The 26,525-nt window shown below is 52.6% G+C and overlaps 1 protein-coding gene across 8 annotated transcripts in view; it reads right to left on the bottom strand.

Moving 5' to 3' along the window:
* The window catches only part of GATA4 (GATA binding protein 4), an 86,218-nt gene that overhangs the window by 47,461 nt on the left and 12,232 nt on the right, over positions 1-26,525 (bottom strand). For 3 of the 8 annotated variants that reach the window (XM_041767305.1, XM_041767312.1, XM_041767311.1), the window contains exons 1-2: positions 8,860-9,013; positions 3,981-5,127 (exon numbers count right to left, since the gene is read on the bottom strand). In XM_041767305.1, coding sequence (XP_041623239.1) covers positions 3,981-4,596 — 616 coding nt within the window. In that variant the 5' untranslated portion in view covers positions 4,597-5,127; positions 8,860-9,013. Of the gene's footprint in view, positions 1-3,980; positions 5,128-7,414; positions 7,527-8,181; positions 8,489-8,773; positions 9,014-9,677; positions 9,894-26,525 lie in introns of those variants that run through there. The other 5 variants (XM_041767309.1, XM_041767307.1, XM_041767308.1 and 2 more) reach the window with 5 other exon arrangements.

Here is a 26,525-nt window from a genome sequence, read left to right as displayed (position 1 = left end):
TGCCAAGTGCCCAGCATGTGCCTGGCACTTAAATATGAGTAAGACTGTACCTGCCCTAGGTAAGGTCACATAATTCCATTAATGTAGCCTAATTGATGATTTCAACAGTTGTTTCAGGGTCAGGCACATATTGAACTTGGAATGAATTGAAGTTCATATACATTGCCATCAAGGCAAAATAACTCCCTCCAACCCAAATGCAGGGCTTTACAGAGGCCTTTGTTAGCTTTTATTACTTTGAGTTTTGTCTTTTCCAATAGCCAACATAAGAACTCTGACAAGATATTAACTATATTGTTGAAAGTTAGTACTGAAAGTTAGTACTGAAAGGCAGTTAGTACTTCATTAAAAAATAAAGCTGAGGCAGCCCAGGGTGGCTTAGCGTTTTAGCGCCGCCTTCAGCCCAGGGCGTGATCCTGGAGACGTGGGATCGAGTCCCGAGTCAGACTCCCTGCATGGAGTCTGATTCTCCCTCTGCCTGTGTCTCTGCCTCTCTCTCTGTGTGTGTCTCTCATGAATAAATAAATAAAATCTTAAATAAATAAATAAAGCTGTTCTCTTATTTCTTCTCATTGAAACTGAAACCAGTTTCTGAGGTGAAGAGTGACTTAGTCTGTGTGGTTTTACCTATGGCTGTAAATATATTATTAACGCAAAAGCTAGGCAGTATGGTATCATTTCACAGTACTACGAAATGTGATGGTAAATGAGGGTGTAACTTTTTTTTTTTTCCCCAAATTGCAGGTGCTGTGCTTTTCCTGGCAAACTCCTACTTACCCTTCCAGACCAAATGCAAATGATACCACTTAGGTGGAAACTTCAAGATTCCCAGACATGGGGCACCTGGGTGGCTCAGCAGTTGAGCATCTGTCTTTGGCTCAGGGTGTGATCCTGGAGTCCCAGGATGGAATCCCGCATCAGGCTCCTTGCATGGAGCCTGCTTCTCCCTCTGCCTGTGTCTCTGCCTCTCTGTGTCTCTTATGAATAAATAAAATCTTTTTTAAAAAAAAAAAAAATCCCAGACAGGAGAAAGAGCCATTTCCTGTCTTTTCTCCTTTGCTCTTAGACAATACTGCAGCATGCTACTGGGTCGTGTGCCTAATTTCATATCTGTTTAGGATGACAGCCATCCCTGTTTACTGGGGACTGCCCTAGGCTTCACACCCCAAATTCCAAGTCCTGGGAAACCCCTCAGTCCTGAGAAAATCCGAAAAAATAGGTCACTCTACATGATAGTGAATAGCAGTTTAACAAAATAGCTATCTCTTAGGAGAGGCCAAAACCAACTACTTCATAAACACTGCCTTATTTTTCTAATTTAAGACAATGCTGAAAGTAGTTAAGATTATCCCATTTTACAGAAAAAAAAAAAAAGGAGAACTAAGAGAGTTAAGTAACTTGCCCAAGATTGAAGGGATACCCGGAATTAAATGAATGTTCGCCTGTCATACTACCAAACTGTCTTGCCATCTGAGGGCCAGGTGGCAACTCCAAACTGCAGGGTCTCAATAAATATCATGGAATCAGTAATCACTTATCATCATGCTTCAATCACTAGGAATCAGCTAATATGCCAGAGTTGGTCCTTGATAAAGCCACCAGGCATTTACAGGAGGGTGCCTGGGATAGGAGGAACAGGATAAAAAATATTTATTTACATGCACTGCTTTTAAATTGACTTGCTTTTTTATAAGTGCCACCTGCAGAACATACCGAAGATGTGAATGCCAACACTTTCCGCACGCCTCATATTCTCTCACAAAGATAACGTGGAGGCTTTCATGACCACCATTTAACACACTTGGCTATGTATAGAGGAGATAATCCAGCTGCTAGGCCAGACCCAAGGACTGTCTTCAGGTGGGGCTTCCTGTACTAGTGGGACAGAGCAGAGTATTGGGAAGACAGGCCACACTTCTCAGCAAGGGAAGTGCTCCTTGGAGGTCAGCTTGTCCTTTGCTGACCTTGAAATCTGGGAAACTTCTTACTTCAGCACTCTCCTAAATGGTATGGGTTGCATTTTAGAATTTAAATACCGGGTGCACTCACACAGTTTTGCGTGTGTTGTTGTTATTGTTGTTGTTTTTAACATTACTGTGGTTGTAATTCTGATGACCAGAAAAATATTTCCTCCATTTTTGGACTTTGAACTTTTTTTCCCTAACCAAACACCAAATTCTCATTCCAGGTTATAGGGGTTAGGCAGCAGCCTTTCCACTCCCACCACAAGTTAGTTTTTTTTTATTATTATTATTTATTTAGGATAGTCATACAGAGAGAGAGAGAGGCAGAGACACAGGCAGAAGCGGGCTCCATGCACCGGGAGCCCGACGTGGGATTCGATCCCGGGTCTTCAGGATCGCGCCCTGGGCCAAAGGCAGGCGCCAAACCGCTGCGCCACCCAGGGATCCCCCCCACCACAAGTTAAAAGAAGTGGAACTATGGGGGCCATTCCTCCCTATTTTAAAACATAAGTTCTAGAAAGACTTCTAGAGACGACTGAGAGTTCTGAGAATGCAGGGCCAAACGGCCGCCGCCAACACACCCATCCACAGCTGCCATTGTATGGAGATGCTTCACGCGAGCTATCTCGCTCAGGCCCTCCAAAAGGCTCCGGAGCCAGTTACCCCTCCTCCCCTGGGGGGTGCCGTCTGGCTCCCCTGAGAAGGGGAGGGGGAGACCAGGAGCCGCAGACCCTGCCCGGCGCCATTTCCACGGTTAATCAGTTTACCTGGGATGTGTATTTGGCTGGACCCCCCTGGGGACCCTCCCTGGCCACCCAGGGTCAGAGGATAATTTAAAAGCTCTTCAAAGCCGGGACCCTTCTCAGAGCCAGCCTAAGACTGGAAACCCGGGAGGGACAGGCTTTACTCTTCAAAGTGAGAACAAATGTGAAAGGATTTAGCACTTAGTAGGTAGTCAATAAATGTTAACTTTGTTTCTCAGGTCTGGGCTTCCCTTCCCCCCACCACCGCAGCCATCTCCAATCAAACCCGATCCCGTCCCTTCCTGAAATTCCACAAGACCCACAGGTCGTTTGCATTTTGAACTAGTGGTTGCCACTTCCCTTTCCAGACCCTTCCCCAGACTTCATTTCGTTCATCTGCAGGTCGGCGCAGGGGAGCGCCTGTTGGCCGTCCTTCCCGGGGCTGACTGTCACAGGAAATATTAAATTGTAGCCGTTACGATTGTTACTTGTAACCTCAACCCTCGGGACGAGAGGACGCTCAACTTACAGAAGCTGCTGCCAAGTCTCCATTTAAGTCAGGTATTACAGAGAAGCCCCTCTGGGCTTCCGGCGTTCCTGGACGCCGAGGAGGCGCGCGCTTCCAGCGCAGCCCGTGCCTGTGCGGTCGCAGACCCGCGCACTGCGCAATACGCTCTGGCCCGAAGGCACCCACAAGGTGCCAGCCCCAGTTCAACCCCTCTCGCAGCTCTAGTTCCTCCTTTGTTCCAGGTGTGAAATCCCGACGGGAGCGTAATGTGCCGCTCGGAAGGATCCTCCAACTGGGCCGCCAAATGGCCCAGAAGATCTTGGGCTCTATCTAGCCACCGTAATCGGTTTCCCCGCTGAGGACGCTAAGGGAGGGCCGAGGGGACGCGGGAGCCGGGAGCCCGCGATCGCTGACGCTGCGCACCGCGGGCTCCCGGGGCTGCTCCTCCCAGCTGCCCGGCGAGCCTCGCGGGCCCCCCGCAGCCACCTGCACCTGGGCGTGCTGGCTCAGACGCACTCGGCCCCTGACACCCCGCAGTCCTCTCTCCCAGAGAAGCACGCACAGAGCGGGCTGGCCCTCCTGGAACTGGGTCTGGGCTCCTTGGGGCTGTGACCTTCTCCGCCGCCAGCTTTGGCACCTCCAGCTCTGCCCCCACCCGGTCTGCTTCCTCGGAGGCTCCCGCATCCCGCCCCCATGCACGCACCTGTGAAGTTAGGTGCCCCCCGCCCCCCCGCCGCCCGCCCGGTGCCCGCGCTCAGTACTCACCGAGGTTGGGGTGTCGCGCGGCGGGGTTGGCCCTGCCGGGCAGGCTGTGCAGGACCGGGCTGTCGAAGGGGCCGGCGGAGGCGGCGGCGGCCGCGGCCCAGGACGCGCCCACGTCGGCCATGTAGGCGGGGTAGGGGCTGGAGTAGGAGCCCGCGAAGCCCGCGCGCCCGTACTGCTCGCGGCCCGCCAGGCCCGCGCCCGCCGCCCCGCCGCCCCCGCTGTAGGCCGCGGCTTCCCGGGCGGCGGCGGCGGCGGCGGCGGCGGCCAGGGACCCGGTGGTCCCCGGGAAGGAGAAGCGCGGCGACACGGGCGGGGGCGTGTAGGCGGCTCCGTCGGCGCCCGCCTGGCTCCAGCCCGGGCTGCCCTGCTGGGCTCCGGGCCCGGCCGCCGACGGGGCCGCGCCGGAGCTGCCGCCCGAGGAGGCCCCGGACGCCGCGGCCCCGCCTCCGCCCTGCAGGTAGGACAGGCCCAGCACGGACGAGGGCACCCGCGGCGTGGGCACGTAGACCGGCGAGGACGCGGCGCCCGCGCTGTGCATGAAGGCGCCCGGGCCGCCCGCCTCGTAGGCGCCGGGAGGGGGGCCGTGGTTGGCGGCCATGGCCAAGCTCTGGTACATCGCCCCTGCGGGCCCCGCGCCCCCGGGCCCCGCGCCCCGCGCCCCCGCGCCCCGCGCCCCCGGGCCCCGCGCCCCCGGGCCCTGTCCCCCACTTGCGCGCCGAGGCGCGGCGCGGGGAGAGAGCAGAACAACAATTAAAAAAAAAACAAAACGGTAATAATCGTGTACAGGCGAGGGGCTGTCGCGCAAACGAAGGTCAAAAATCAAAAGTGGAGAAAAGCAGATCTCTCAAAAATACGTAAACGTGTTAAATCCAGAATCGAGCCAAAAAAAAAAAAGAAAAACAAAAAAGAAAAAAGACTCTCTGGTAGGCTCTGGTTTACAGGAAAATCCCAAATTGAAATTTTGGTTCTTCCCGGAGGTGCTGGAGGAGGGGCTGCTGCATCGACCCCAGGGCCTAGAGGTCCCGAGCGCCTGCGGGTGGCAGCGGGTTCCCGGGGTCCCGGCCCCGGCCTGGGGGCGCGCGGGGGCGGTCGCGGCGCACGGTCTTCAGGACGCCCGCAGACTCCCTTCCTCGCTGTGGCCACGGTCCTAAAGCAGGAACGACAAAACAAAAAGGGACAGAAGTTCAATCGGAGCCTTCACGCCCCACTTCCCCTGCGCTGCGAACCCAAGAAACCGCCGCTCTCGGCGCCCAGCTTTGGAAGCCAGGCGGTTCCCAGAGCAACTGAGGTCTGCGCCTTGCGGAGGCCGGGAGGCCTGGCTGCTCCAGGGAAGCCTGCCTGGGGAGGGCCGCTTTACAGACAGGGTTATTGGGCATGTAATTACTGATTGTGACCTAAGTCAAATTTTTTTTTTTTATTGCTTGTCAGGGAGGACTTTAATTTTTACCTTATTTTTCAAACAGAAATTCTTGTCCCAGTATTTTCTAAGTTCAAGGGTTTCGGGTTTCCAGCAGAGTGGCCGGGACCCAAGAAATCTGGCTCATCTTCGTCCAGAGTAACCCTCAGCGTCCCTGGCCGTGAAAAAACTTTAGATTGCCCGAGAAAGACGACAAACTTTATAAAAACCAGCAACCTAAGAAAATTTTGTTTGTGACTTTTTTTTTTTTTAACTAGAGGTAGAGTCTAAATGTTTATACATGAGCACAGTGTCTGCTAAATCTCTCTTAAAGGATTGTGAGATCTCTTATCCATCCACACACTTTACCATGTAGAAGTCAAATCAGAGGAGATAATTTGTTTCTTGCAGTTATATTTTAGCGATTTTGCAGACTGGATATCAAAACCAGAAAATTGAAAGGGATGTGCAATTCACTTTACAGAACTACTCAATGGGCCATTCAGACTCACTGAATGGGTTTTTCCATATAGAATCACTGGTCCACCCACGTAGGGAACCAGAACACCAATGCCACCGCTTGAAGGGGAAGAACAGTTCATAGGACTTGGTTATATCCTTGTATCCTGTGTTTTTATTTTCTCAGGCAACTTTTCTGATAAAACAAGAGCTCTATGATCTGAAGCACCTGCTCTGTTCCAGGTCCTTTTTGCCACAGCTCCACTAAGGAAAAGTGTGTCTCCTCATTTTACAAAAGCGGGAACTCCTGAAGCATTGCAAAGTTTTGAAACTTGTCAAAGACCAAAATACAATTAAAGGGTGGTGGGGGACAGAAGCCGTGGGCCTCCAGGGTTTGAGGCTCACCACTACACTCCCACTTTTCTCCTTAACAATCAGCAGCTACTTTTAACAGTGGTTTCTTTTTCATTGCAATAGTAGAATTGCAAAGATATTAACTGACCTTTATTACACTAAATCCAGGCTCTGTCACTTATTGAATGACTTTAGACAAATTACCTAACCTCTGTGCCTCAGTTTCCTTATTTGCAAAAATGCAAACGTTAAAGGTATCTATCTGTGAGGATTATGAGGATTAAAATTAATATATATAAAGCATTTGTAACAGGGTTTTATAAAACCTGTAACAGGCACAAAGTTCTATACAATCGTTGGTCATTATTATAGATTTCTACTGTGCCATAAGACAGTGCCTCAGATATAATCATACTATAATAAATGGGCATCTTAAGTATTGTAAAAAAAATTCCGAAAATGGGATTTCTAAAACACTATATAATGCTTTTAAACATCTTTGCAACATCACTAATGATAATGGAGTTAATAGCACTGTATTCTATAGTCACATGTTAATTCCAAGACTGTTCATTATTTGCTTTCAAAGCTATACAATAAATTATTGGTTTGTTGGACATTTTCTTCCAGTACGAAGTTTGGGGTAGAGGGTGGATACGAAAAAATTTGATCTGAGGGGCATCTGGCCGGCTCAGTTGGCAGAGCATGTGACTCTTGATGTCCAGGTTGTGAGCCTGAGCCCTACGGCTGGGTGTACCGATTACTTAAAAATAAAATGTCAAAAAAAAAGAAAAAAAAAATCTAAGATCACCAACTTCACTCTTTGTGAACAAAGGCAAAAAAAATCAATACCTCATAGGAATCTCTGGGCTTCAATAAGTAAATACATAGGTTTACCTTGATAAAATATCCAGTATTTAATTTTTATATCAAATAGTTGACCATATCATTGTATTTTCTGTAATACTCAACTTCTGCAGTTCTAAAACCTAACGTCATACTTTTTTTCTCACATAACTGCAGAAAAAGAAGATTTATAATTTTGTAAGCCAATTCCCAATATGCATACAGACGCTAATTTACAAGCTTTAAAATGTAAATGTTAAAAATGCCATAAATCTAACATTTGTCTTTATTACATGCTCTGCCTTTCTAAAGCGGCTGGTACATTACCTGGGCGTTGCATTACTGAACAATAGAAGGTGGAGAAAATACCACTCTATACCTTTCTGGAAAGACGAGAAATCATTCTGCTCATTTTTGATACTAAGCCTTGGTTCAGGCATCCGCAGAGATAGCCTCGGGAGCTACTGAGAATGGCGGGTCTGGCCTCACCATGGGGCTCAGGCCTGCTCCCCATTTTGTCCTCTCTTCCTGATCACTCATTCCAGTTCACTTCAAATTCACAGAGCAAACAGGAAATGCTTTCTTCGTGATTTCGCCCACAGCCCTTTTCCAATCTATTTCTGATGGTGGGAGGATCCAAAGCTTTGCCCTCCTGTCCGCGTCTATTTGCAAGTCACTCCGGCTCTTGGGGCTCAGCTCACACCTCGGTTCTCGGCCTGCCGCGCACACAACTGTCACACGCGAATGCACACACTGGCCAGCGAGAAGAGAGCGGGCCCTGCAGGGGAACGTGGAGCCTCGGGGGTGGTGGGGGTATCCCTCCGTGATCCCTGCCTTTAAAAACCTGCAAACCTGCTCTTGGCTGTCCATTCCCTTTCCGAGAAACTCAGGAAATACTGCCCTGCGGCGCTTCCCCAATCTTCCCCGAAGAGCCAAGCCACAGTGCTGCCCCGAATCCTCCCAGCCCCGGGTACGCCTCCACTCTGGTTCCCAACCGAAAGGCCTCCTGGTCCCCTCGGCCTGGCGGCAGTTCCGGGCATCCTCCTCTTCCCTGAAGGACCCCCACCCCCACCCCCACCCTCAGCCCAGAGCCAAGCGACATAATACCGTGGAAGGGCAGCTACCGTGGCTGGCGGAGGGACTTACTGCTTTCCTCCCAGGTTCCGGCCTTCAGCTACTTTCACCCGCAGCAGTGTGAGTGGGTGGGGTTGCTAGCTTCGTGGGTGGGTCTGACTCCCCCGACCCCAGTCAGGGAGGCTAGGAGGCTGGCCAGAAGGGCATCAAGAGTCCGGGCGCTCAGAGGCCCCGTTCCTGCCTTGGAGGCGCGTCCCTGGGGCCCGAGGCCCAGTCGCGCTGCCTTCCACCGCCACTCTGAGTCCCCGCAGTCACCGACGGGCGACACTCCGCCGTCTGAGCCCCCCGGGCGGCCTGCCCCGGGTCAGTGGGTCAGTGTGATTTAGCACGGCCATCACCCCCATCCAGGCCCTGGCCTGGGAGGTGCAAACAAGGTCTGGAGAATGTGTGCGGGGGGGGGGGGGGGGGCGGGGATTAAAAACGTTCAAGTTCACACACACACAAAAATCAAAAAGCACTTCGATTACCCCTCTCCGCCTCCCCCTCCTCCTCCTCACTTGGAGTTAAAGACGCTAGTAAGTCAATGCCCAAAGCTGAGCAGTCTCTGGCCAACTCGGGGGCGGAGGGAGTGCCCCACGTCTCCTTCCTTCCATCCACCAGTTACCTCTCCACTCCCGGGCAAACGGCGCGAGGAGCTCTGAGTTTCGCTGACGGCGGGCAAGAGCCCGGCGAGGAAAGAGAAAGCCGTACCTGCCGGGACTCCGCTTCCTGGAGGGCCGGCGCGCGCCCCCCTGTGCGCCCGGGGAGCTGCTGCGGCGGTGCCTCTCGCGGCCACTGTGCCGGCCGCCTCCGCGTCCCCCAGGTCCCGGCGCGGGTCCCCTCGCCCCTGCGCCCCGGCTCCCGGGCGCTGACTGGCCCGTGCGAGTCACGTGCAAGGGCGGGGGGCGGGGGTGCGCCGCAGAGGCTGCACCTCCGCTCTGCGCCGAGCTGCGGGGCTGTTCGAAAAACTCCCCTAGCAGGCAAAGTCCAGGCGCACGGATCTCGGAAAGCGCCGAAGTGCCAGTGCCGGGGCGCGGGGCTTCACCCACCGCCGCGCCTGAGGTCGATTCGCTTTGCAGTTTTACCCAGGGTCGGCTTTATTCAGGAGCCCCCCTCGCCTCCCTCCTCCCTCCACCCCATCCCCCACCCCCGCCTCCCGGTGGTCCGGGTCTCGCCGCAGTCCTGGACTCCCGCGGCCAGGGGCGGGGCTGATAGAAGGAAAGGTGACCTCTTGGGCAAGACCCCTGATCGGCTGTGGTGCACGGGGCCATCAGACGTGCCCGGCTGGCTGCGAGTCTCCGCGAGGTAGTGGATAGTGGGGATCCCGCTAGCCCCAAACTGCGAGTGGGAAAGACACGAAACCTGGGACTGGCCCACTCGAGTCAGAGCGCAGGCACCAAAGCTTCCCTTTAACCTTCCCAGAAGCCTGGGGAGTCCGCAAGGTGGCCTCTCGAGTCCTCAATTTTATGTATTTATGCAGAACGTGCACCCCTTCCTGGCGACGCTTCCCATCTCCTACGGCCTCCCACCTTCAGATCTTTCCGTTTTCCCTGCAGCCTGCGGCGCCGCTGCACCAATCCCAGGGACGTGGCCGGGGCGTGGGGAGCCGAGCAGTCCAGCAGGGTTTCTCTGCAGAGAGGTCTTCCAGCCACCCCAGCCCCCTCCCTAGAGTTGGGGGCGGGGAGGGTGGCAGGCCTGAGTCTGGAGTCGGCGTCAGTGCCTAGAGGCCCCAGCGCAGCGGGGCTGCGAGCCGGAGAGTCCCTCAGACAGGTCTAAAGGTTAATAGAGCAATCACAGGGCCCTATTACCGCGTAAAAATAACCCATCGATTACCGCAGCCTTCAGCCCCAGATAACAGCCGGCCGGTCGCTCTCAGGCTTTCGGTTAAACACCCCCCCCCCCCCCCCGCAGAGCCGAGTTTCTCTCTCTAGAGCAGGTTTTTCATACCAGATTAGAGGGGTCGGGAGGGGGCCGGGATACCATCCTACATGAAACCCGTGCGGCCGCGAAGGAAGGGTAAAGGGTTGCGCCAGCTTCCGCTGTGGGTAATCGGCCGTGGGTTCCCGGCCTGCGCGAGGGCAACCCGGGCGCTCCGGACGAGACTAGCACGCGGGGCTGATTAGAAGGAAACCCCCAAAGGGATCGTGGCCAACTCATGGGGATTCTCAGGAAAATCCCGGAGGAAGGATTGAGCGCGGCTGCGCGGGGAGTTCTCTTTCCTGAGCGAAACGTGCGGAGGTTCAGACCGGCCGAGCCTTGGGGACCAAACTGAGGCGCCTGGCGGAGCCGCGGAAGGTCTGCGCCAGGGCTGGACGCACCCACGCGGCCCCGATCCCGACCCGCAGGCAGCCGCTCGCCTAGGCCCCTTCCCACCCCGGAAGCTTAGGACGGTCTGTTTAGGGACCCTGCTCCGGCTTCCCTCAACTCCTTGCAAGCGCCTCTGCAGAACTTGGCGCTGACAGATCACAGATGTCTGGGAACCTAAGGGGCTCCTAGGGACGCGAAAGCTGGAGCGGTTTGGGGAGGACCCTCGGTGGGCGCACTCGCAGACGCATGGCGGAGAAGGGTATGCGACCCCTGTTCTGTCTGAAACGACATCCCCATTGGCCTGTGAGGGCTTTCTGGAGACTTAAACGCGTGGGCTCGGACAAGCGACAAGCTGTCCGGGCCTCCGTTTTCGGTGGGGATTTGTGTTTCCAGCGATGCCGGAGGTCTCAGAGCTGCTTTCTGCACGCGACCCTCAGAGCTGAGCCTGCAGCCTGGGCAGTGGATTTTCTTAGCAACAAGCCAAGGGCTTGGGGCTTAGCGTCTGGTGGAGCGGCCATCCAGGCGTCCTCACCAAAGCCAAGGGCACAGACCACCCTCAGGCGGGCTTCTACCAGTTGTGCGGGATGGCCGGCAGTGCAAGAGCTTGTGTGCTGAGGTTCGCAGCAGCTGGGTGCCCTGGGGCGACCCCGCACACACACTAACCCCCACTCCAGGCCCGGAGAACTTAAGTCTCCTCCTCTGTACTGGGATGGTGGAGGTGGGGTGGGGTGGGGGGGTGCACGACAGGCCCAGCCTGCTCTACGTGGCCATTGTAAGACCTCAGATGGAAGAGCTTGGTTTTTCTAAGGGCTTGCTTGCTAGGAACCCCGGATTCCCCAGGAGTCCTCTTCTGGCAGGGACCCGACAGAACTGTTTTACCCATGCCCGTAGCTGGCGCTCTTCAGGTGGGCTGAGGCCTGGGAACCTTGAGAGATTTGTTCCTTCTGGGAACGCCCCTGAAATAGAGAGTTTTTTGTGTTTCCTCTGGCTTTTTTCTCTGGACCCGGAGCCCCAACTTTCTCCCCAAAGGGCTTAGCTCAAGGTCCAGAAGGTGGTTGGCGAACGGTCTGTTCTTTCGGGGTGTTTGATTTTCCCTCGCTCCCTCCCTCCGTCTCTCTTTCGATCGGCCCCCCTCCCTCGCTGGGGCAAGGCGGGAGCCCCTGGGCCGCCGCGCGCGTTGCCAGGAGCAGGGAGCATTTCAAGGCCTCGCTGGCCCGCCGGCTGGAGGAGGTTTATCGGCTGCCGCTAAATTCCCAGGCTTCTCTCCCGTTCGGGAGGCCGCTGGGAGGGGGGTGGGGGGGCGGGCGGTGTTTGAGGTTCGGATTCTTGGCTATTTTTAAGGACAAGTCCCTGGGCTGGCCTGGGATGGTGGCCCAACCCCACTCACGTCCTCTTTCCGCTTTTCTTTCCCATAGTCAACAGGGAAATTTTAATACTGTAAAAAAAAAAAATCTTTGATCTCTTTTTACTAAGGGCCTGCGTCTAATGAAGAGTCAAATCATGAGATTTTAGACAGATAAGAATTACTTAGATGTATTGCATACTTAAAAAAAAAATCTCCCCAGGACACAAAAATGAATTGCAGTTTCTTGCTCTCTTCAGGCCTCTGGGACTTGAGCTGGTCCATACCCCAGTAAAGACGCAATTGTAGGCTAGACATGGTGTAAGAGGAATCTGAACTCTAGTTCCCTGAAAAAAAAGAGTGACTAAACCATGAATAAACCGTGGACGACAGACTTCAAGGTGACACCAGGGAGGGTCTCCCCTTGCCGGGGTAACCGGATTTCCTTGCGGGACCCAAGCCAGCTCATTTTAACCTCAGGTGCCAGAATCTCAGATTTTGGTTTGTAAAGCCATTTGGCACCCTGCGGAAACCAGCGTCCGCGGTTCCCTTATGAAAACCAACAACACCTGAAAAAACACGGGGCCCCCATAGTCTTATAATCGGAACAAGAGACCCCCATAAAGAAAAAGAACCAGAGAGGGAACTAGGAAGTCCCACCTTGTCCTTTATAACGAATTCCTCCAAGATGTACACGTTTCTCTGCGGACGTGGACACAAGGGCTCAAGACAGATATGCAAAGTGACCCGCGCTGAACGTATGCTGGCTCCGTCCCATGCGGCCCTTGAATTCCCCCACCGGGTGCCCGTTTCCTCCTCTAAGACTCACAGCCTCACGCGAGTTACCCACCCTGCCCCCTGTGCAACCCCCCTGCAGACAGACGACCGGAGCTGGGAGAACCAAATTGCCGGGCAGGGCTGGTCCCCGTTGACACAAAATTGGAGAATGAATTAAGCTGCAAGCCTACATAGACCTTTCCCTCCTCCAGCTTGGCATTTGAACACCCAGAATTCTTTGTGGGGTGGGGCTGGGAGTGGGGACATAGAGACCCCCGCTCCCTCCCACCAGAACGAGCTCAGCACCTCAGGAAGTGATCATCAGACTCCCACTGGCAGATGAGAGGAGAGAAGGCAGCAATGCTTTTTGATTCTGTCTTGTTTTTAAAAATACTATTTCATCTGTCTCCGGGGTGGCTCACTCCTTAAGCGTGGGACTCTTGATTTCGGCTCAGATCATAATCTCAGGGTCCTGAGATTGAGCCCCTCATCAACCTAGAGTGGGGTGTGGAGCCTGCTAAAGATTCTTTCTCTCCCTCTCCTCCTCCCCTACCCCCTCTCAAAAATAAAATAAATAAAATAAAATAAAATAAAACTATTTTAAAAATATTTGATGTTGCAAAGTGAAGCCATGGTTTCACAGACCGCCTCAAAAGCCTCCTTGGTGCTTCCGGGCCGAAGGATCAGAGGTTTTGGCACACCCTCTAATATTTTATAATCATTTCCAAATTACTGAACACTCTCAAATTCCATTTTTTTTTTCTGGAGGAAACAACAACATCGGGGAGTGAGAGGGAGGAAGAAATGGTTTTACCGTCTCATTCATCTCATTCGAACAAGAACTCAGAGACAAAGAGAGGTTAAGACACTTTTCCCAAAAAAAAAAAAAAAAAAAAAAAAAAAGACACTTTTCCCAGGTGGCAAAGCCAGTGCACTGGGCAATAATAGGTCATGAATCTAGATTTCTTAGAAGTCTTATTTTTTCCACCTTATTTAATATTGAGTTTCTATCATGAAACACTCTTCTAATTGTTTTTTTAAAGTAGTCTCCATACCTAGCTCAGAGCCCAATATGGGACTTGAACTCAGCACCCTGAGATCAAGACCTGAGCTGAGATCAAGAGTCAGATGCTTCACCGACTGAGCCACGCAGGCACCCCAAAACACTTTTCTGAAACCCGCATTTTGTTTTTCCAATATTTCTAAATATCCTTTAATGAGTACACCTGACACTTAAAAATTAAAATCAATTTAAAATAAAGCAGGTCGTTGTCTTCTAATCTAAGATCCAGTGAGAAGGGAAAGAAAAACATGAAGGAGGCTCCCCATTTTCATTAAATTGGGGGAGGATGCCAGAGGCTCTTTAAACTGGGAAGGCGCTCATCAGGTCCCGGGGCTGCAGACGCAGAACTGAAACCCGGCCTCCGTGGCGCCCACAAGTCCCGGCACTTGAGCCAGCGGGCGCTGAGTGGAGAAACTTCGGCTGGCAGTGGCCACGCTGACGCTTTCGCACACGCCCCTTTCTCCCCTTTCCCAGCCTGGCTCCCTCTCTCCCTCCTCACTCAAGAACCTTATGAAAACAGCAGCAAACGGGAGCTTCCTGTAACCACTGTCCAAGCTTCGGGGAGATGGGCTCCTGGCCTGCAAACTCTTTGAGGTGTCCGGAGGTACCCCCTCTTTGGGCACCAAGCCTGTCACATCTGGGGCCTGTCTTGGTGACGCGGACTTCAATATTTTCACCCGTGGATCCTCCCTCCCTCCCTCCCTCACTCCCTCCCTCCTTCCTTGTCAGAGACTTTTAGAAGTTGCTGTGCTGGCACTGCAGGATCCAGAGAAAGAATTTGATAAATGTTCTTGGAATACATAAAATGTCAATTTACTTTACTCACAGGCCTTACATTCCCTAGAATTATAAATTCGTTTATCTGTGGTTGGTTATACACCTGCATCCCACACACACACATCCCAGAAAGTAAGCTCCATAAGGGCAGCGGCCAAGGCTGGCACTAGGTAGATACTCAATAAATGTTTGTTGAATGATTAAAATTACAAAAGGGATTGCTAATGGCATCTCTCAGGGCTGATGGGAGTTGGAGAATGGAACAGTCCCCTTTCAAAGGGAAATGTGTCCCTTGGCACACAGTAGGTGCACCAAGATGTGGAGGCCCAGGCTGGACACCAAGATTTGGGTCACTCAGGTAGCGTTTATCTGCGTGGCTCAGCCCCACCCTCACCAACTACAAAATCTCTTGCCCAAATCGAGGTTACCCCTAAGGAAACCCCGTAGTCCCCGGCCTCCAGAATCTGCAGCAGGATGGGATTTCTGGGTGCAGGCATGCAGTCGGGATTTTGGAAGTTGAGTTGAGCTAGACAACCTGATTAGGCGCTGAGACGGTGGTGATTGTCAAGGAAGGCTCCCTGGCTCCCTGGAACAAAGACCAAGGACGGGACAGAGGACGCGGGGAGCGGTGACTCCGGAGGCACGGAGGACCCAGACCCATAAATCTTGAAAAGATGCAAGGTCCCAGCCAAATACTAGGACCAAGAGGAAATGAAGGAGAGGGGGAATGGAGAGAAACAGAAACAAGAGAAAGGAGAGACAGAGGAAGGCAGGCAGAGACGAGGACAGAGAAAAAACTAGGGAGCACCTGGAGAATGAGACAGGACTATGAAAGCTGGAGAGGAACAGGGTCCTTCCTTCCTTCCTTCTTCCCTTCCTCCCTTCCTTTCTTTTCCATTTATTGATAACCTACTCTGTGCCCTGAACTTTCCAGGCACTTGGAACAAAATAGAGAAAATTGTGTCTCCAGGAGATTCTAGAAGAGGAAGCCAGACAATAAAAAAAAAAAAAAAAGTCAAATATATGGTGTTAAATGGTGAGGAACAGGGTATGACCATGCAGAGAGGGGAATTAGAGACGGACACCAGAGAAAGGAGAGAGGGGTAGATAGGAGAGAAAAACACCAAGCCGCGAGAAAGCAGGCTAGATAGGAGTCAGGAGTCGAGGTGACAGAAATAGAGATCGAGACCCCCCAGCAAGAAGAGAAAGGCAAGAGAAATGGGAAGGAAAGCGCCAGGGCCCACTGGAGGGGGGGGACCAGATAGGGATGAGGTCAATCCCGAGGCGAGGGCTCCCCACCCCCACCCGGCCCAGCTCCCAGGGAGGCCGGTGGTGGTGACCGGGACACCAGCGGCCGCAGGGCTGGAGCGCTGCCAGTCGTCAGACCCCGACGCACAGATCGGGGGACTTGTGGGGCCACCAGAGACACGATGTTCCCATCGCCAGCTCCGGCGCGTTTCCGCCCAGGCTGCCCCCTCCTCCGCCAGCCCCGGCACCCTTCCCCTGGCTACGGAGCCCGAGGTGACCCGGAGCTGGAGAAGACGCCCAGGCAGGCGCCGCGACCTGGCGGGCCGAGCGAGAGACAGGAAAGTGTCAAGGAAGCAGAAGCCCAAGTGCGAAAACAGCGGGGGGGGGGGGGGGGGGGTGGAGAAGGCGGGGGCGGCAGAGGGTGCTGGTGGCTGGAGCCCTCGAGGTCCTTCACGCCCGTGGGCTTCCCCGCAATGGACAATAACATCGCTTCACACGCCATCACCCCACACTTGTAGCAGGTGCCCACAGAGAATGGTCTGGTCGTTCTTCTAACGCCTATCCCGGCTTGGCGGTATTTTTTATTTGGGAATGATTGGGGGTTTTTGCAACAGCAGGAGGAAGGGGGAGGCATGGAGCTTGCAATAACTAGACTGACGTATTTCTCTCCAAAGATATGCATTAAACTTCTGACACGAGAGAATAAGAAGACCAAAAGATCCCTGGCATTTCATTTCTTTCCCACCAGTTTCAACTTTCCCCCACATTCAGCAGGATATCTGCATGCTTGATTGAAAGACGAGGGTGCTCTACCTTTAAAGTGTGCTTTCTTCTACAACCCCAGGCCCTCTTCGGCAGAGGTGCTAATAAACAGCAAATTGCCACAAGGCAAGGAAGTACAGGGAGACAAAGCAGGAAGCCAAGGTCTGAGTGAAATAGAATAATCAGCACCTAGATAGATACGGGCGGGCGAGCTTTTTGCTCCTCGGAGTTGCCGAGCTAACCCCAGCACTCTTTGCTAACCTTCTCCCATCCTTCCTCCTCCATCTCATATCACGCAGCCTCTGGAGCTGGAGTCTTTCTCTGGTGAGCAGAAGAATCTTCCACCCACCCTCCATGAAGTCTCCGGAGAAACCCACACTCTGCTCAGAGGACTGAGAGCAGATAGTATAAGACACAGCCTCATCATCAAAAGCGATCAATTTCTCAATTGCTATGTGAAAAATGTCTTTACTCCGCTTTCAGAAGCCCTAAATTCTCATCTCGCCCCCCCACGTTTCTCTCTTTCCATCCCTCCCAGGTTCAGTAGCTAACACACAGGCATTCCTCTCCAGATTCATTCATTCATTTCTTGTTTTCTCTCTCTTCCTCCCCACCCCACACTTCCGTATACCACTGTTGTCAGGGACTCTGACATCCTCACCCCAAACTCTTTGAATGTGGCTGTTCAGCAGATGTATTATTCTCAGTATGCTTCAGGATAAGACACGCTAAATGTAAGTTATGTTTTATTTATTTATTTTTAAAGATTTTAGGGAATCCCTCGGTTGCTCAGTGGTTTAGCTCCTGCCTTTGGCCCAGGGTGCGATCCTGGAGTCCCGGGATCGAGTCCCATGTCAGGCTCCCTGCATGGAGCCTGCTTCTCCCTCTGCTTGTGTCTCTGCTTCTCTCTCTCTCTCTCTCTCTCTGTGTGTGTGTCCATCATGAATAAATAAATAAATAATCTTTTAAAAAAAAGATTTTATTTATTTGACACAGACACACAGAGAGTACAAGCAGGGGGAGCAGCAGAGGGAGAGAGAGAAGCAGGCTCCCCTCTAAGCAGGGAACCCTATGCGTAGGCTCCATCCCAGGACCACCCCCACCCCCATCAAGACAGAAGGCAAACACTTAACAGACTGAGCCACCCAGGCACCCTGCTGGTACCCTCAAAACCTACAGTTGTTTACATAACTGACCTAAACTTAAAACCACAGAAATGATCCCCAGCTGGGGAATTGATAAAAGGATGTACATCCATACAACAGAATACTACTCAGTAACAAAAGAGAATGAAATGCCAATGCACACAACATGAATGGATCTCAAACACACAAGAGGCCAGACTCAAAAGACTAAATGAATCCATTTAGATGGCACTGATAGGGGTTGGGGGGAGAGGTGACTACAAAGGGGCGGGAGGAAATTTGGGGGAGTGCTGGAAATATTCTCTATTTTTAGACTGTGGTGGTAATTACACCATTTGTGTGTTTATCAAAACACAAAGAGCTGTACACTAAAAGAGTGAATTTACTGTAAGTAAATTTCATCTCAATAAATCAGATTCTTCAAAAAGCAGAGGGAAACTAGAGTTTTGCTGGGGTAGCATAAGATTCTTTAGCCCCTATACTCTCCCCCACACACACCCTCCCCAATCTTGTTGCACACACCCATTCCCAGTCCTTATCGAGACTCCACATCCCTGGTACATGTTCAACTCCCACTTAAAATACTTCAGAAGAGTGATTTATATACAGAAGAAAGTCTTGCATCTTTTTCAAAAGGATTCAGTTTCCAAGGTTGGTCCTCCCTATTGCTCATCCTTCCTCGAGGCCAGCAGGAAATACTACAGCAGTCTATCTCGGACACAGCTCCAGTGCCTGTTTCACACATGTCCCATGCATGCATCCATGTTTCAGAATGGGCTGCAGGGAAGGTGACATGTGAAGGAGGCTTATACTGTTCTCTCATCCTGAGGGTCATGGAGCCAGGTATCAGAAGCTCAGAAACTGCTAAGTCACTTGCAGCAACAACCGTTACTCCCCAGGGAACCTACCAGGGTGGTAGAGGATGGAGAGTGAAAAACCTAGCTGGCCATCTGTCTCTCTAGACAGACTGGGTTTTGTCCAGCTGATCCCATGAGGCAAGAATAAACCAAACCATGGCCTTGCAAAAATGAGTTTACCACTGAGAGTAGGACTGTATTTTTAAATGGACTAAAGGAAAAGCATTTGCTGAAACATGGCCTTTCCTGTACATGATTCTACTCAACCTTCACAACAGTTCTGTGGAATAAGTCATTTTGACTCTGATTCTTACATCAATTTTCATTACACTCAGCTGCAGTTTATGGTGTGCACAGGGATGGGCAACCATCGGGTGGATGGTAATGGGAAGAAATTGTGCCCTGTGCCAGATAAAACCATACTTTGTACTTGTTTTTTTCAGAAATCAAAGTCTAGTGAACATCACAGGGGAGCCCAAAAGCCACTGATTGCCTGGGCCATACAATGGCTGCGCTACCTTCCCTGCTCAACATAAGTGTGTGTGTATGTGTGTGTGTTGATGTGTATCCTTCCCCAGAGTTGTTGATAATGTCATTGTTTCTAACTCCAGGCAAACCACTGTGGTCATGGGGTTAAAATAAATGTTAGACTTAACAGACACCTGTTGGTCATTGGCTTTAATCTTATCCTTTTCACTTGAATTAAAAAACCCAACACTAATAAAACACCACCAAACCAAAAACAGAACAAAACTCTACAAAATATTGTGTTTCCTGTTATAAACAAAGCAAGCAGTTTGGCTTTGTCCATTTCCCTGTTACTTTCATCCCATCCCCATCCTTGCAGAGCTTGCTAATTAATCAGTGGAAGAACCAAAAGGTGAGAAAGGAAGGAAAGATGTGAAATGGATGCAGGAATCACAATTAGAAGAGCATGATGGCAGGCAACATTCTGGGGAAAAAAGGAAAGGAATCCTGAGGACCACCAAGGATCTGATCTTACTCCCGGGGAGGCCATGGGTAAATCAAGGACTGGGGCTGTGGGCCACAGTCTTCCTCTTATGAAATGAAATTGGACACCGTGATCTGAGAGTGCTTTCAGCCTGGATGCCTTCTGAACCTGAATTATTTAAATTCTCTTACAAGTGTTGGATTCACAGAGTGAACATTTATTGAATACTTACTATGCGCCAAGCACCCTGCAAACCTTTGGAGTGATGTAAGATGAACACGAGTCTCTACATTCAAACAGTTCAGATCAGTGAGAAACGGTCCAGCATAGAGAGAGAGAGAGAGAGAGAGAGAGAAACGGTCCAGCAAAAAGGCAACAGAAGAAAGTTCTGGAACAGATAAGTGCATGAAGAGAAACCATGTAAACTCCTTGTGTGTGTGTGGGAGGGGGTAGTTGGGAGGAGGAAGTAAATTATTTTAAGGAACTGTATTATTTGTCAGTGTAGGTGTCCCAGACCTAGGGATGTAGTGGTGGCCTGACATGGGAATAGGAATTGCGAGGACCCTGCACGGTTCATGTGCTGACAGGCACACCCCAAACTTCCAACTTGCACGACCTTGCCCATTCCTTACATTTGATGCTAAACATGCATATCGGGTCATGGCTCCTGCAGAGTGCCAGGGTGGGGCTGGCGCAGGGCCTGGGAGTCCCCGTGGGGAGATGTGGGCTCTAGTTCCTATTACCACCCGGCAGAGTGACCTCAGGCATGCCCAGTCCCAGACACTGCCCGCCATCTGGCTCTCAGTTTCCTCATCTGTGAAATGTACAAGTTGAGCTGGATCATTCCTAAGCTCCCTTGCAGCTCTTTGAAAACAAATGAAAACATCGTTATAAGACACTAGGGTTGGGGCAGTCCGGGTGGCTCAGTGGTTTAGCGCTGCCTTCAGCCCAGGGTGTGATCCCGGAGACCCAGGATCGAGTCTCACGTCGGGCTCCCTGCATGGAGCCTGCTTCTCCCTTTGCCTGTGTCTCTGCCTCTCTCTGTGTGTGTGTCTCTCATGAATAAATAAATAACATCTTAAAAAAAAAAAGAGGGATCCCTAGGTGGGTCAGCGGTTTAGCGCCTGCCTTTGGCCCGGGGCGTGGTTCCCTGCGTGGAGCCTGCTTCTCCCTCTGCCTGTGTCTCTGCCTCTCTCTCTTTCTCTCTGTCCCTGTCTGTTTCTCATGCATGAATAAATAAAATCTTTAAATAATAATAATAATAATAATAATAATAATAATAATAAGACACTAGGGTTGGACGCCTGGCTGGTTAAGCCTCGCCTCTGCGATTGGCTCAGGGCGGGATCCCGGGTGCCGGGATCGAGTCCCAGGCCGGGCTCCTGCAGGGAGCCTGCTTCTCCCTCTGCCTCTCTGTGTCTCTCATGAATAAACAAATAAAATCTTAAAAAACAAAAACACCAACTTAGGCTAAAGGGGTGGGATAAAGTCAAACATTTGTTGATTGATAGAAAAATGCTTCCCCCGAGCCACGCCTGTTGGGGCTTCCCTGAAGTCGCCAGGCCCCCTGGTGAACGCGGCCTCCCCCGGGCCTCCCTCCTCCCGCGGGTGCCCCGCGCCTCCGCCCGCGCCGCCGGGGTGATGGATGGCCGCGGAGCCGGCGGCCCGTCAGGCCTTATTGATGAGGTGCGCGCTGACGGCCTCCGCGTAACCCGAGGCGGCAGGAGGCGAGCGCGGGGCGGCCGGCGGCCGCAGACTCCGCGGCGCTCGGGGTCAGCCCCCGGCCGGCTCCGCCGAGGGGGCGGCGGCTGCGGAAGCGCCTCCCGGGCCTGGCGCCCCGAGCGCGGGGCCCGCTTCCTCCGCGCGGCCGCCTGGCTTCCCGCGCCCCCGCCCTCGGGGCCGCAGCCTCCCCGCCCGCCCCCCCCGCCCCCCCCCGCCCCCCCCGCCCTCGGGGCCGCAGCATCCCCGGCCGCCCCCCCCCCCTCCGCCCTCGGGGCCGCAGCATCCCCGGCCGCCCCCCCGCCCCCCCCCGCCCCCCCCCCGCCCTCGGGGCCACAGCATCCCCAGCCGACCCCCCCCGCCCCCCGCCCTCGGGGCCGCAGCATCCCCGGCCGCCCCCCCGCCCCCCCCCGCCCTCGGGGCCGCAGCATCCCCGGCCGACCCCCCCCCCCCCCGCCCTCGGGGCCGCAGCATCCCCGGCCGACCCCCCCCCCCGCCCCCCCCCTCGCCCTCGGGGCCACAGCATCCCAGCCGACCCCCCCCGCCCCCACCCCCGCCCTCGGGGCCACAGCATCCCCAGCCGACCCCCCCCGCCCCCCGCCCTCGGGGCCGCAGCATCCCCGGCCGCCCCCCCCGCCCCCCCCCGCCCTCGGGGCCGCAGCATCCCCGGCCGACCCCCCCCCCCCCGCCCTCGGGGCCGCAGCATCCCCGGCCGACCCCCCCCCCGCCCCCCCCCCTCGCCCTCGGGGCCACAGCATCCCCAGCCGACCCCCCCCGCCCCCACCCCCGCCCTCGGGGCCACAGCATCCCCAGCCGACCCCCCCCCGCCCCCCGCCCTCGGGGCCGCAGCATCCCCGGCCGCCCCCCCCGCCCCCCCCCGCCCCCCCCCCCCCGCCCTCGGGGCCGCAGCCTCCCCGCCCGACTCCCCCCCCCCCCCCCCCCCCCCCGCCCTCGGGGCCGCAGCATCCCCGGCCGACCCCCCCCCCCGCCCCCCCCCCCCGCCCTCGGGGCCACAGCATCCCCAGCCGACCACCCCCCGCCCCCCGCCCTCCGGGCCGCAGCCTCCCCGGCCGCCCCCCCCCCGCCCCCCCGCCCTCGGGGCCGCAGCCTCCCCGGCCGCCTCCTTCCCCCCCTCCCCCCGCCCGCCCCGACCTCCGCTCTTCCCCCAGCCGCGAGGCGGGTGCAGGCGCCCGGACAGCGGGGCCCCCGGCGCTGCCCTAGCTCCCCAGCCCCTCCCAGGGCAGGGCGCGCCCCGCGAGGCGGGACTCCACAGTGTAGTGTCGGGGCGATGACGCCGAGCCCGAGGGGAGAAAAGTCAGGACGCCCGCGAATATCCCATCTGAGCTCGCTAGACATTTATATAGTGAGAGTTAGGAAGACAGGCAGGTAAATGAAAGTGAGTACACCGACGTGTAAAGATGGTAATGTGCCCACGTGGCATTCCCCCCCCCGCCCCATTTTTGGACACTTTTTATTTTTTAATTGAGCAAGCTTTTAAAATAGATTTTATTTATTTATTCATGAGAGACACAGAGAGAGGCAGAGACAGAGGGAGAAGCAGGCTCCATGCAGGGAGCCCCATGTGGGACTTGATCCTGGTACCCCAGGATCACGCCCCTGGGTCAAAGGCAGACGCTCAACCGCTGAGCCACACAGCCGTCGGGGTTTGCTTTGTTTTGTTTTTAACAATAGCAAAGACGCTTCCCTTGCTCTCATTGTAAAAAACGATGGAGCTTGGTTCATTCTCACGCTTCCTACTTAATTTCTGCCCAGTTTCTCCTTCTTCCATCTTGCTTTACCTCCTTTTCCATCCCCTGCCCTTTCAGAAAGAGAAGAAAGGCTGCACGGCCCCTAAGGTGAGCGACTGAAGGCTGCAGAACAAGGGCAGGTGGCTTTTAGTTCCTCTGCCTTTCTAGTGAAAGCGCCCAGGGTCACCTCCTCTGTCCGAGCAGTGAAGGTGAGGATCTGGACATGAAGCCTGCAAAGCACTTTCAATTAATGAGAAATAAAGGCGTAAGTCAACAGGGAAGGCAGCTTAACCCCAAGAGCTAAGGGGCACAGTTGTTTTCCACATTTTGAGGCAGGGACTAGCCTTGACAGGTAGAGTCCTAATTCTGCATTAGATGTAACTTAACAACTGGAAAAGGGGTAGTCTTTCCTCTGGGGGACAGTAGAGAGAGTGGTGATTGATGTGGCCCAAGAAACTCACTGGAGAATGCAGCTTAGGCCAGGAGAGTCAGGGTTTAGGCAGCAGGTGGTAGAAGCTCCTTGAACTGGGAGTCCCCAGTCTTGGGTTCTAATCTGGCAACTGTTACCCAGTGAGTGGCAGGACTGCAGGCAAATCACTTAACCTGTCTAAGCTTTAATTTCCTGTCCATAAGATAAAGAGACTGGACCCCTCCCTACATCAACATTTGTAACTTGGGGGCTCTAGAAGTAGGTATCAGTGCCCCCCAAAAGCTGTGATACAAAGGGGCTCACTCCTGGTCCTGCACAGTGGAAGGGTGGGAATGCCAGGCCTCTAAGTCTGAACCTAATCTTAATGAGCTTGTGGAGCGAGGAACCCAAAATATGAGGCCAGTCTGAGTGTGTATGATAAAAGGCTTGGACTACAGATGAAAACTTCAATCCATTTACTAGGCAAACATTTATTGAGTAACAGCTAACACTGGGCACTTACCATATGCCAGGCATGGTGCCAAGTCTGTTGCATGGATTGATGAGCTCATTAATCCACACGATCACTCTGTTTCCCCCATTTTATAGATGAAGAAACTGAGGCACAAAGTTATTAAGTAACTCACCCAGCTTGATAGGTCACGGGGCCAAGATTCACAAGCAAATAGTTTGCCTTCAGAACCCAAACACTGCCCATATAAAAAGGCACTGGTTTATATGGACACAAAAGGGAAAAAGCAAGGGCTTTCTTCTTATATATACTCCTTTAAATTTTTTAAAAAATACTTTAAACTTCCATTCCCAAAATCAATCCCTTCTCTCCCTCTGGTTTCACAATGCTTAGTGCATTGTATTTCAGTTTACTGTCTCCCCATGTCTGCTGTCTACATCTCCCCATCTCCCAAATTTCACTCTTCTTGAGGGCAGAAAGCCTATATTTGATATTCCATAGTTCCTAACAGGTAGTGGATGTTTTAAGGAATTTATTGAAGGCACCTGGGTGGCTCAGTGGTTGAGTGTCTGCCTTTGGCTCAGGTCGTGATCCCAGGGTCCTGGGATCCAGTCCTGTATTGGGCTCCCCACAGGGAGCCTGCTTCTTCCTCTACCTATGTCTCTGCCTCTCTCTGTGTGTCTCTCATGAATAAATAAATTAAATCTTTAAAAAAAATAAGTCAAAAATAAAAGAAGTTTGTTGAGATAAACTCAGAAAATTGGAGTTTCAACTTGGCATCCCGTAATATAAAATCCCTGTCCTTTATGACTGAAGATGTAGTATCAGGGATGTGACTGAAACACATGCGCCATGGTCTCTTCCACCAAGTGCAAACATAGAAAAAAAGCTCACGTGCAGGAGACATCATGTGACACCTCACCAGCATCTCAGCTTGAGTGCACCTGTTGTGGGGTGACTATGGCTCCATGCATATTACTGGTCTCAGGACAGCCTCTCTCTGACACTGACATCGATGTGGTGTGCTGGAGTTGCAAGGGACAGCAAGGATTCTGGTCCAATACACTCATTTACTAGATGAGGCAGTGAGGACCCAGAAAGGGCTACAGACTTATCCAGAGTCACATAGCTATTGCATGGCAGGGCTGGGAGCAGGGGCTCTGGGACCCTGCTTATATACCGTGTTCTTCCATTTCAAAATGCTGCTGTAGGAACTGATATCTCCCCTCTATAAATCTGAACCCCAAGGCCACACTTTCCTCACCCTGATAAAATCACCAGGGTGAGAGTATTGGCGATAAGGCAGCACTGAGCTCTGGGGTAGTCTGGGAACCTGGTTAGCACTGTTGGCCCCGCCCTTTCCAGGAAGGTGGCAACAGTGACCCGGACTAGTCTCCAGTGGGGGCAGGTGGGGGTATGAAGATGTGATACAGGGTCTCAATGAATCATAGCCTTTCAAAACTATAGTCATCTCATGCCCCTCTTAGAGTGAAGATAAACCATCCAAAAGGGGCACTCGATACATTTTTACATTTCCAAACTGAATATCTTCCAAATATCTTGTGGAGTCATAAATATTCCAGCCTTCACAATAAAGAAAATAAGACGGCAATGTTGGAGGGCACATGATGGGTAGGGTTCTGGACTTTATCGTTGTTTTGACTCCCACCATTTCATAGGGTGATCCTATGTTCCAGTTTATGCCCACCAACCTGGGTAATTGTCAGTAGCACATATAAATCAGTTTCACATAAATTAAATGATCCCTCTTTGTCACTTGAACTCTCTAAGCCTCAGTTCCCCATCTACAAAGTAAAGGGTTTTGAGTAAATATCTTTCATTTTCTTTTCTCTGGAAAATGCTTCAATTTTATGAATGTGGGGCTCTAAGAGATGTCTCATAGCTTCTTTTGTCTAGGCAGCTGAGAGCAAAGTCACTTATGGATTGGTGATTGCTGTTATTGACATTGAACTTTGGGCTTCAGGTTCACCAATGACAAACTGGGATTGATTAAAAATAATAAAATAAGCCAGCACTTCGGAATAACCAGAGCTCACCTCCCAAAAAAGCAAATCATGTTATTTTTTTTTTTCATTTTTGGGATATGTTACTGCTCTTGGCACTCTTTGAGTCCCTCCTTCATCTCTCTACTAGTTTGTATTTAATATCTAGCTAAATGGGAGAGGATTTTTTGATTTGGTTCTTAATTGGGTAATCAATTCACTGTCTCCTGTTTGTTTTATGAATTTTCCCCTGCTCATGACGTTTCCCAACTCCATTCTCATGATAAAGAAATGGTGTTGGGGACAAGGTTGTGGCAAGGCCACCTCCTTACTGTGCTCCTTGTTATGGCTACCCCAGCAGTCAGGCAGTCTCCCCTTTCCTCCTATTCTCACATAAACATCTCCCTTATGCCGGCCTGACTCTTCGAAATTCAAGTGCATGTGTGTATATGTGTGTGTGTATGCTTTATTTTGTCGCTTCGTTAAGCTTAAAAAAGTCATTGATGGCTATAATAATATTTAATAATGCTCCAGATCTCCCACAATGCTCTGCACAGAGTAGGTGCTCACATATACTTCAAAAAATTAATTAATGCTTGAAGAAATCTGGAGACTGAATTCTCTGTATAAGAAATAGTCTATTTGTAAAATGCAAAAATCTGCCTCAATTTCTCTCTTTTTTCACATTTCAGGAAACCTCAGGCACAGCCACATTGTAAACGTATGGCTTTGTAAACCACTTTATTTTTTACTGTTTTAATCTCACATGTGTGGAGGCTCTTAAAGAGCTATTTAC

Source organism: Vulpes lagopus, chromosome 8 (assembly GCF_018345385.1).
Source record: "Vulpes lagopus strain Blue_001 chromosome 8, ASM1834538v1, whole genome shotgun sequence".
NCBI lineage: Eukaryota > Metazoa > Chordata > Mammalia > Carnivora > Canidae > Vulpes > Vulpes lagopus.
Note: the sequence above shows the minus strand (reverse complement) of the source record. Positions and strands in the feature narration are given on the sequence as shown.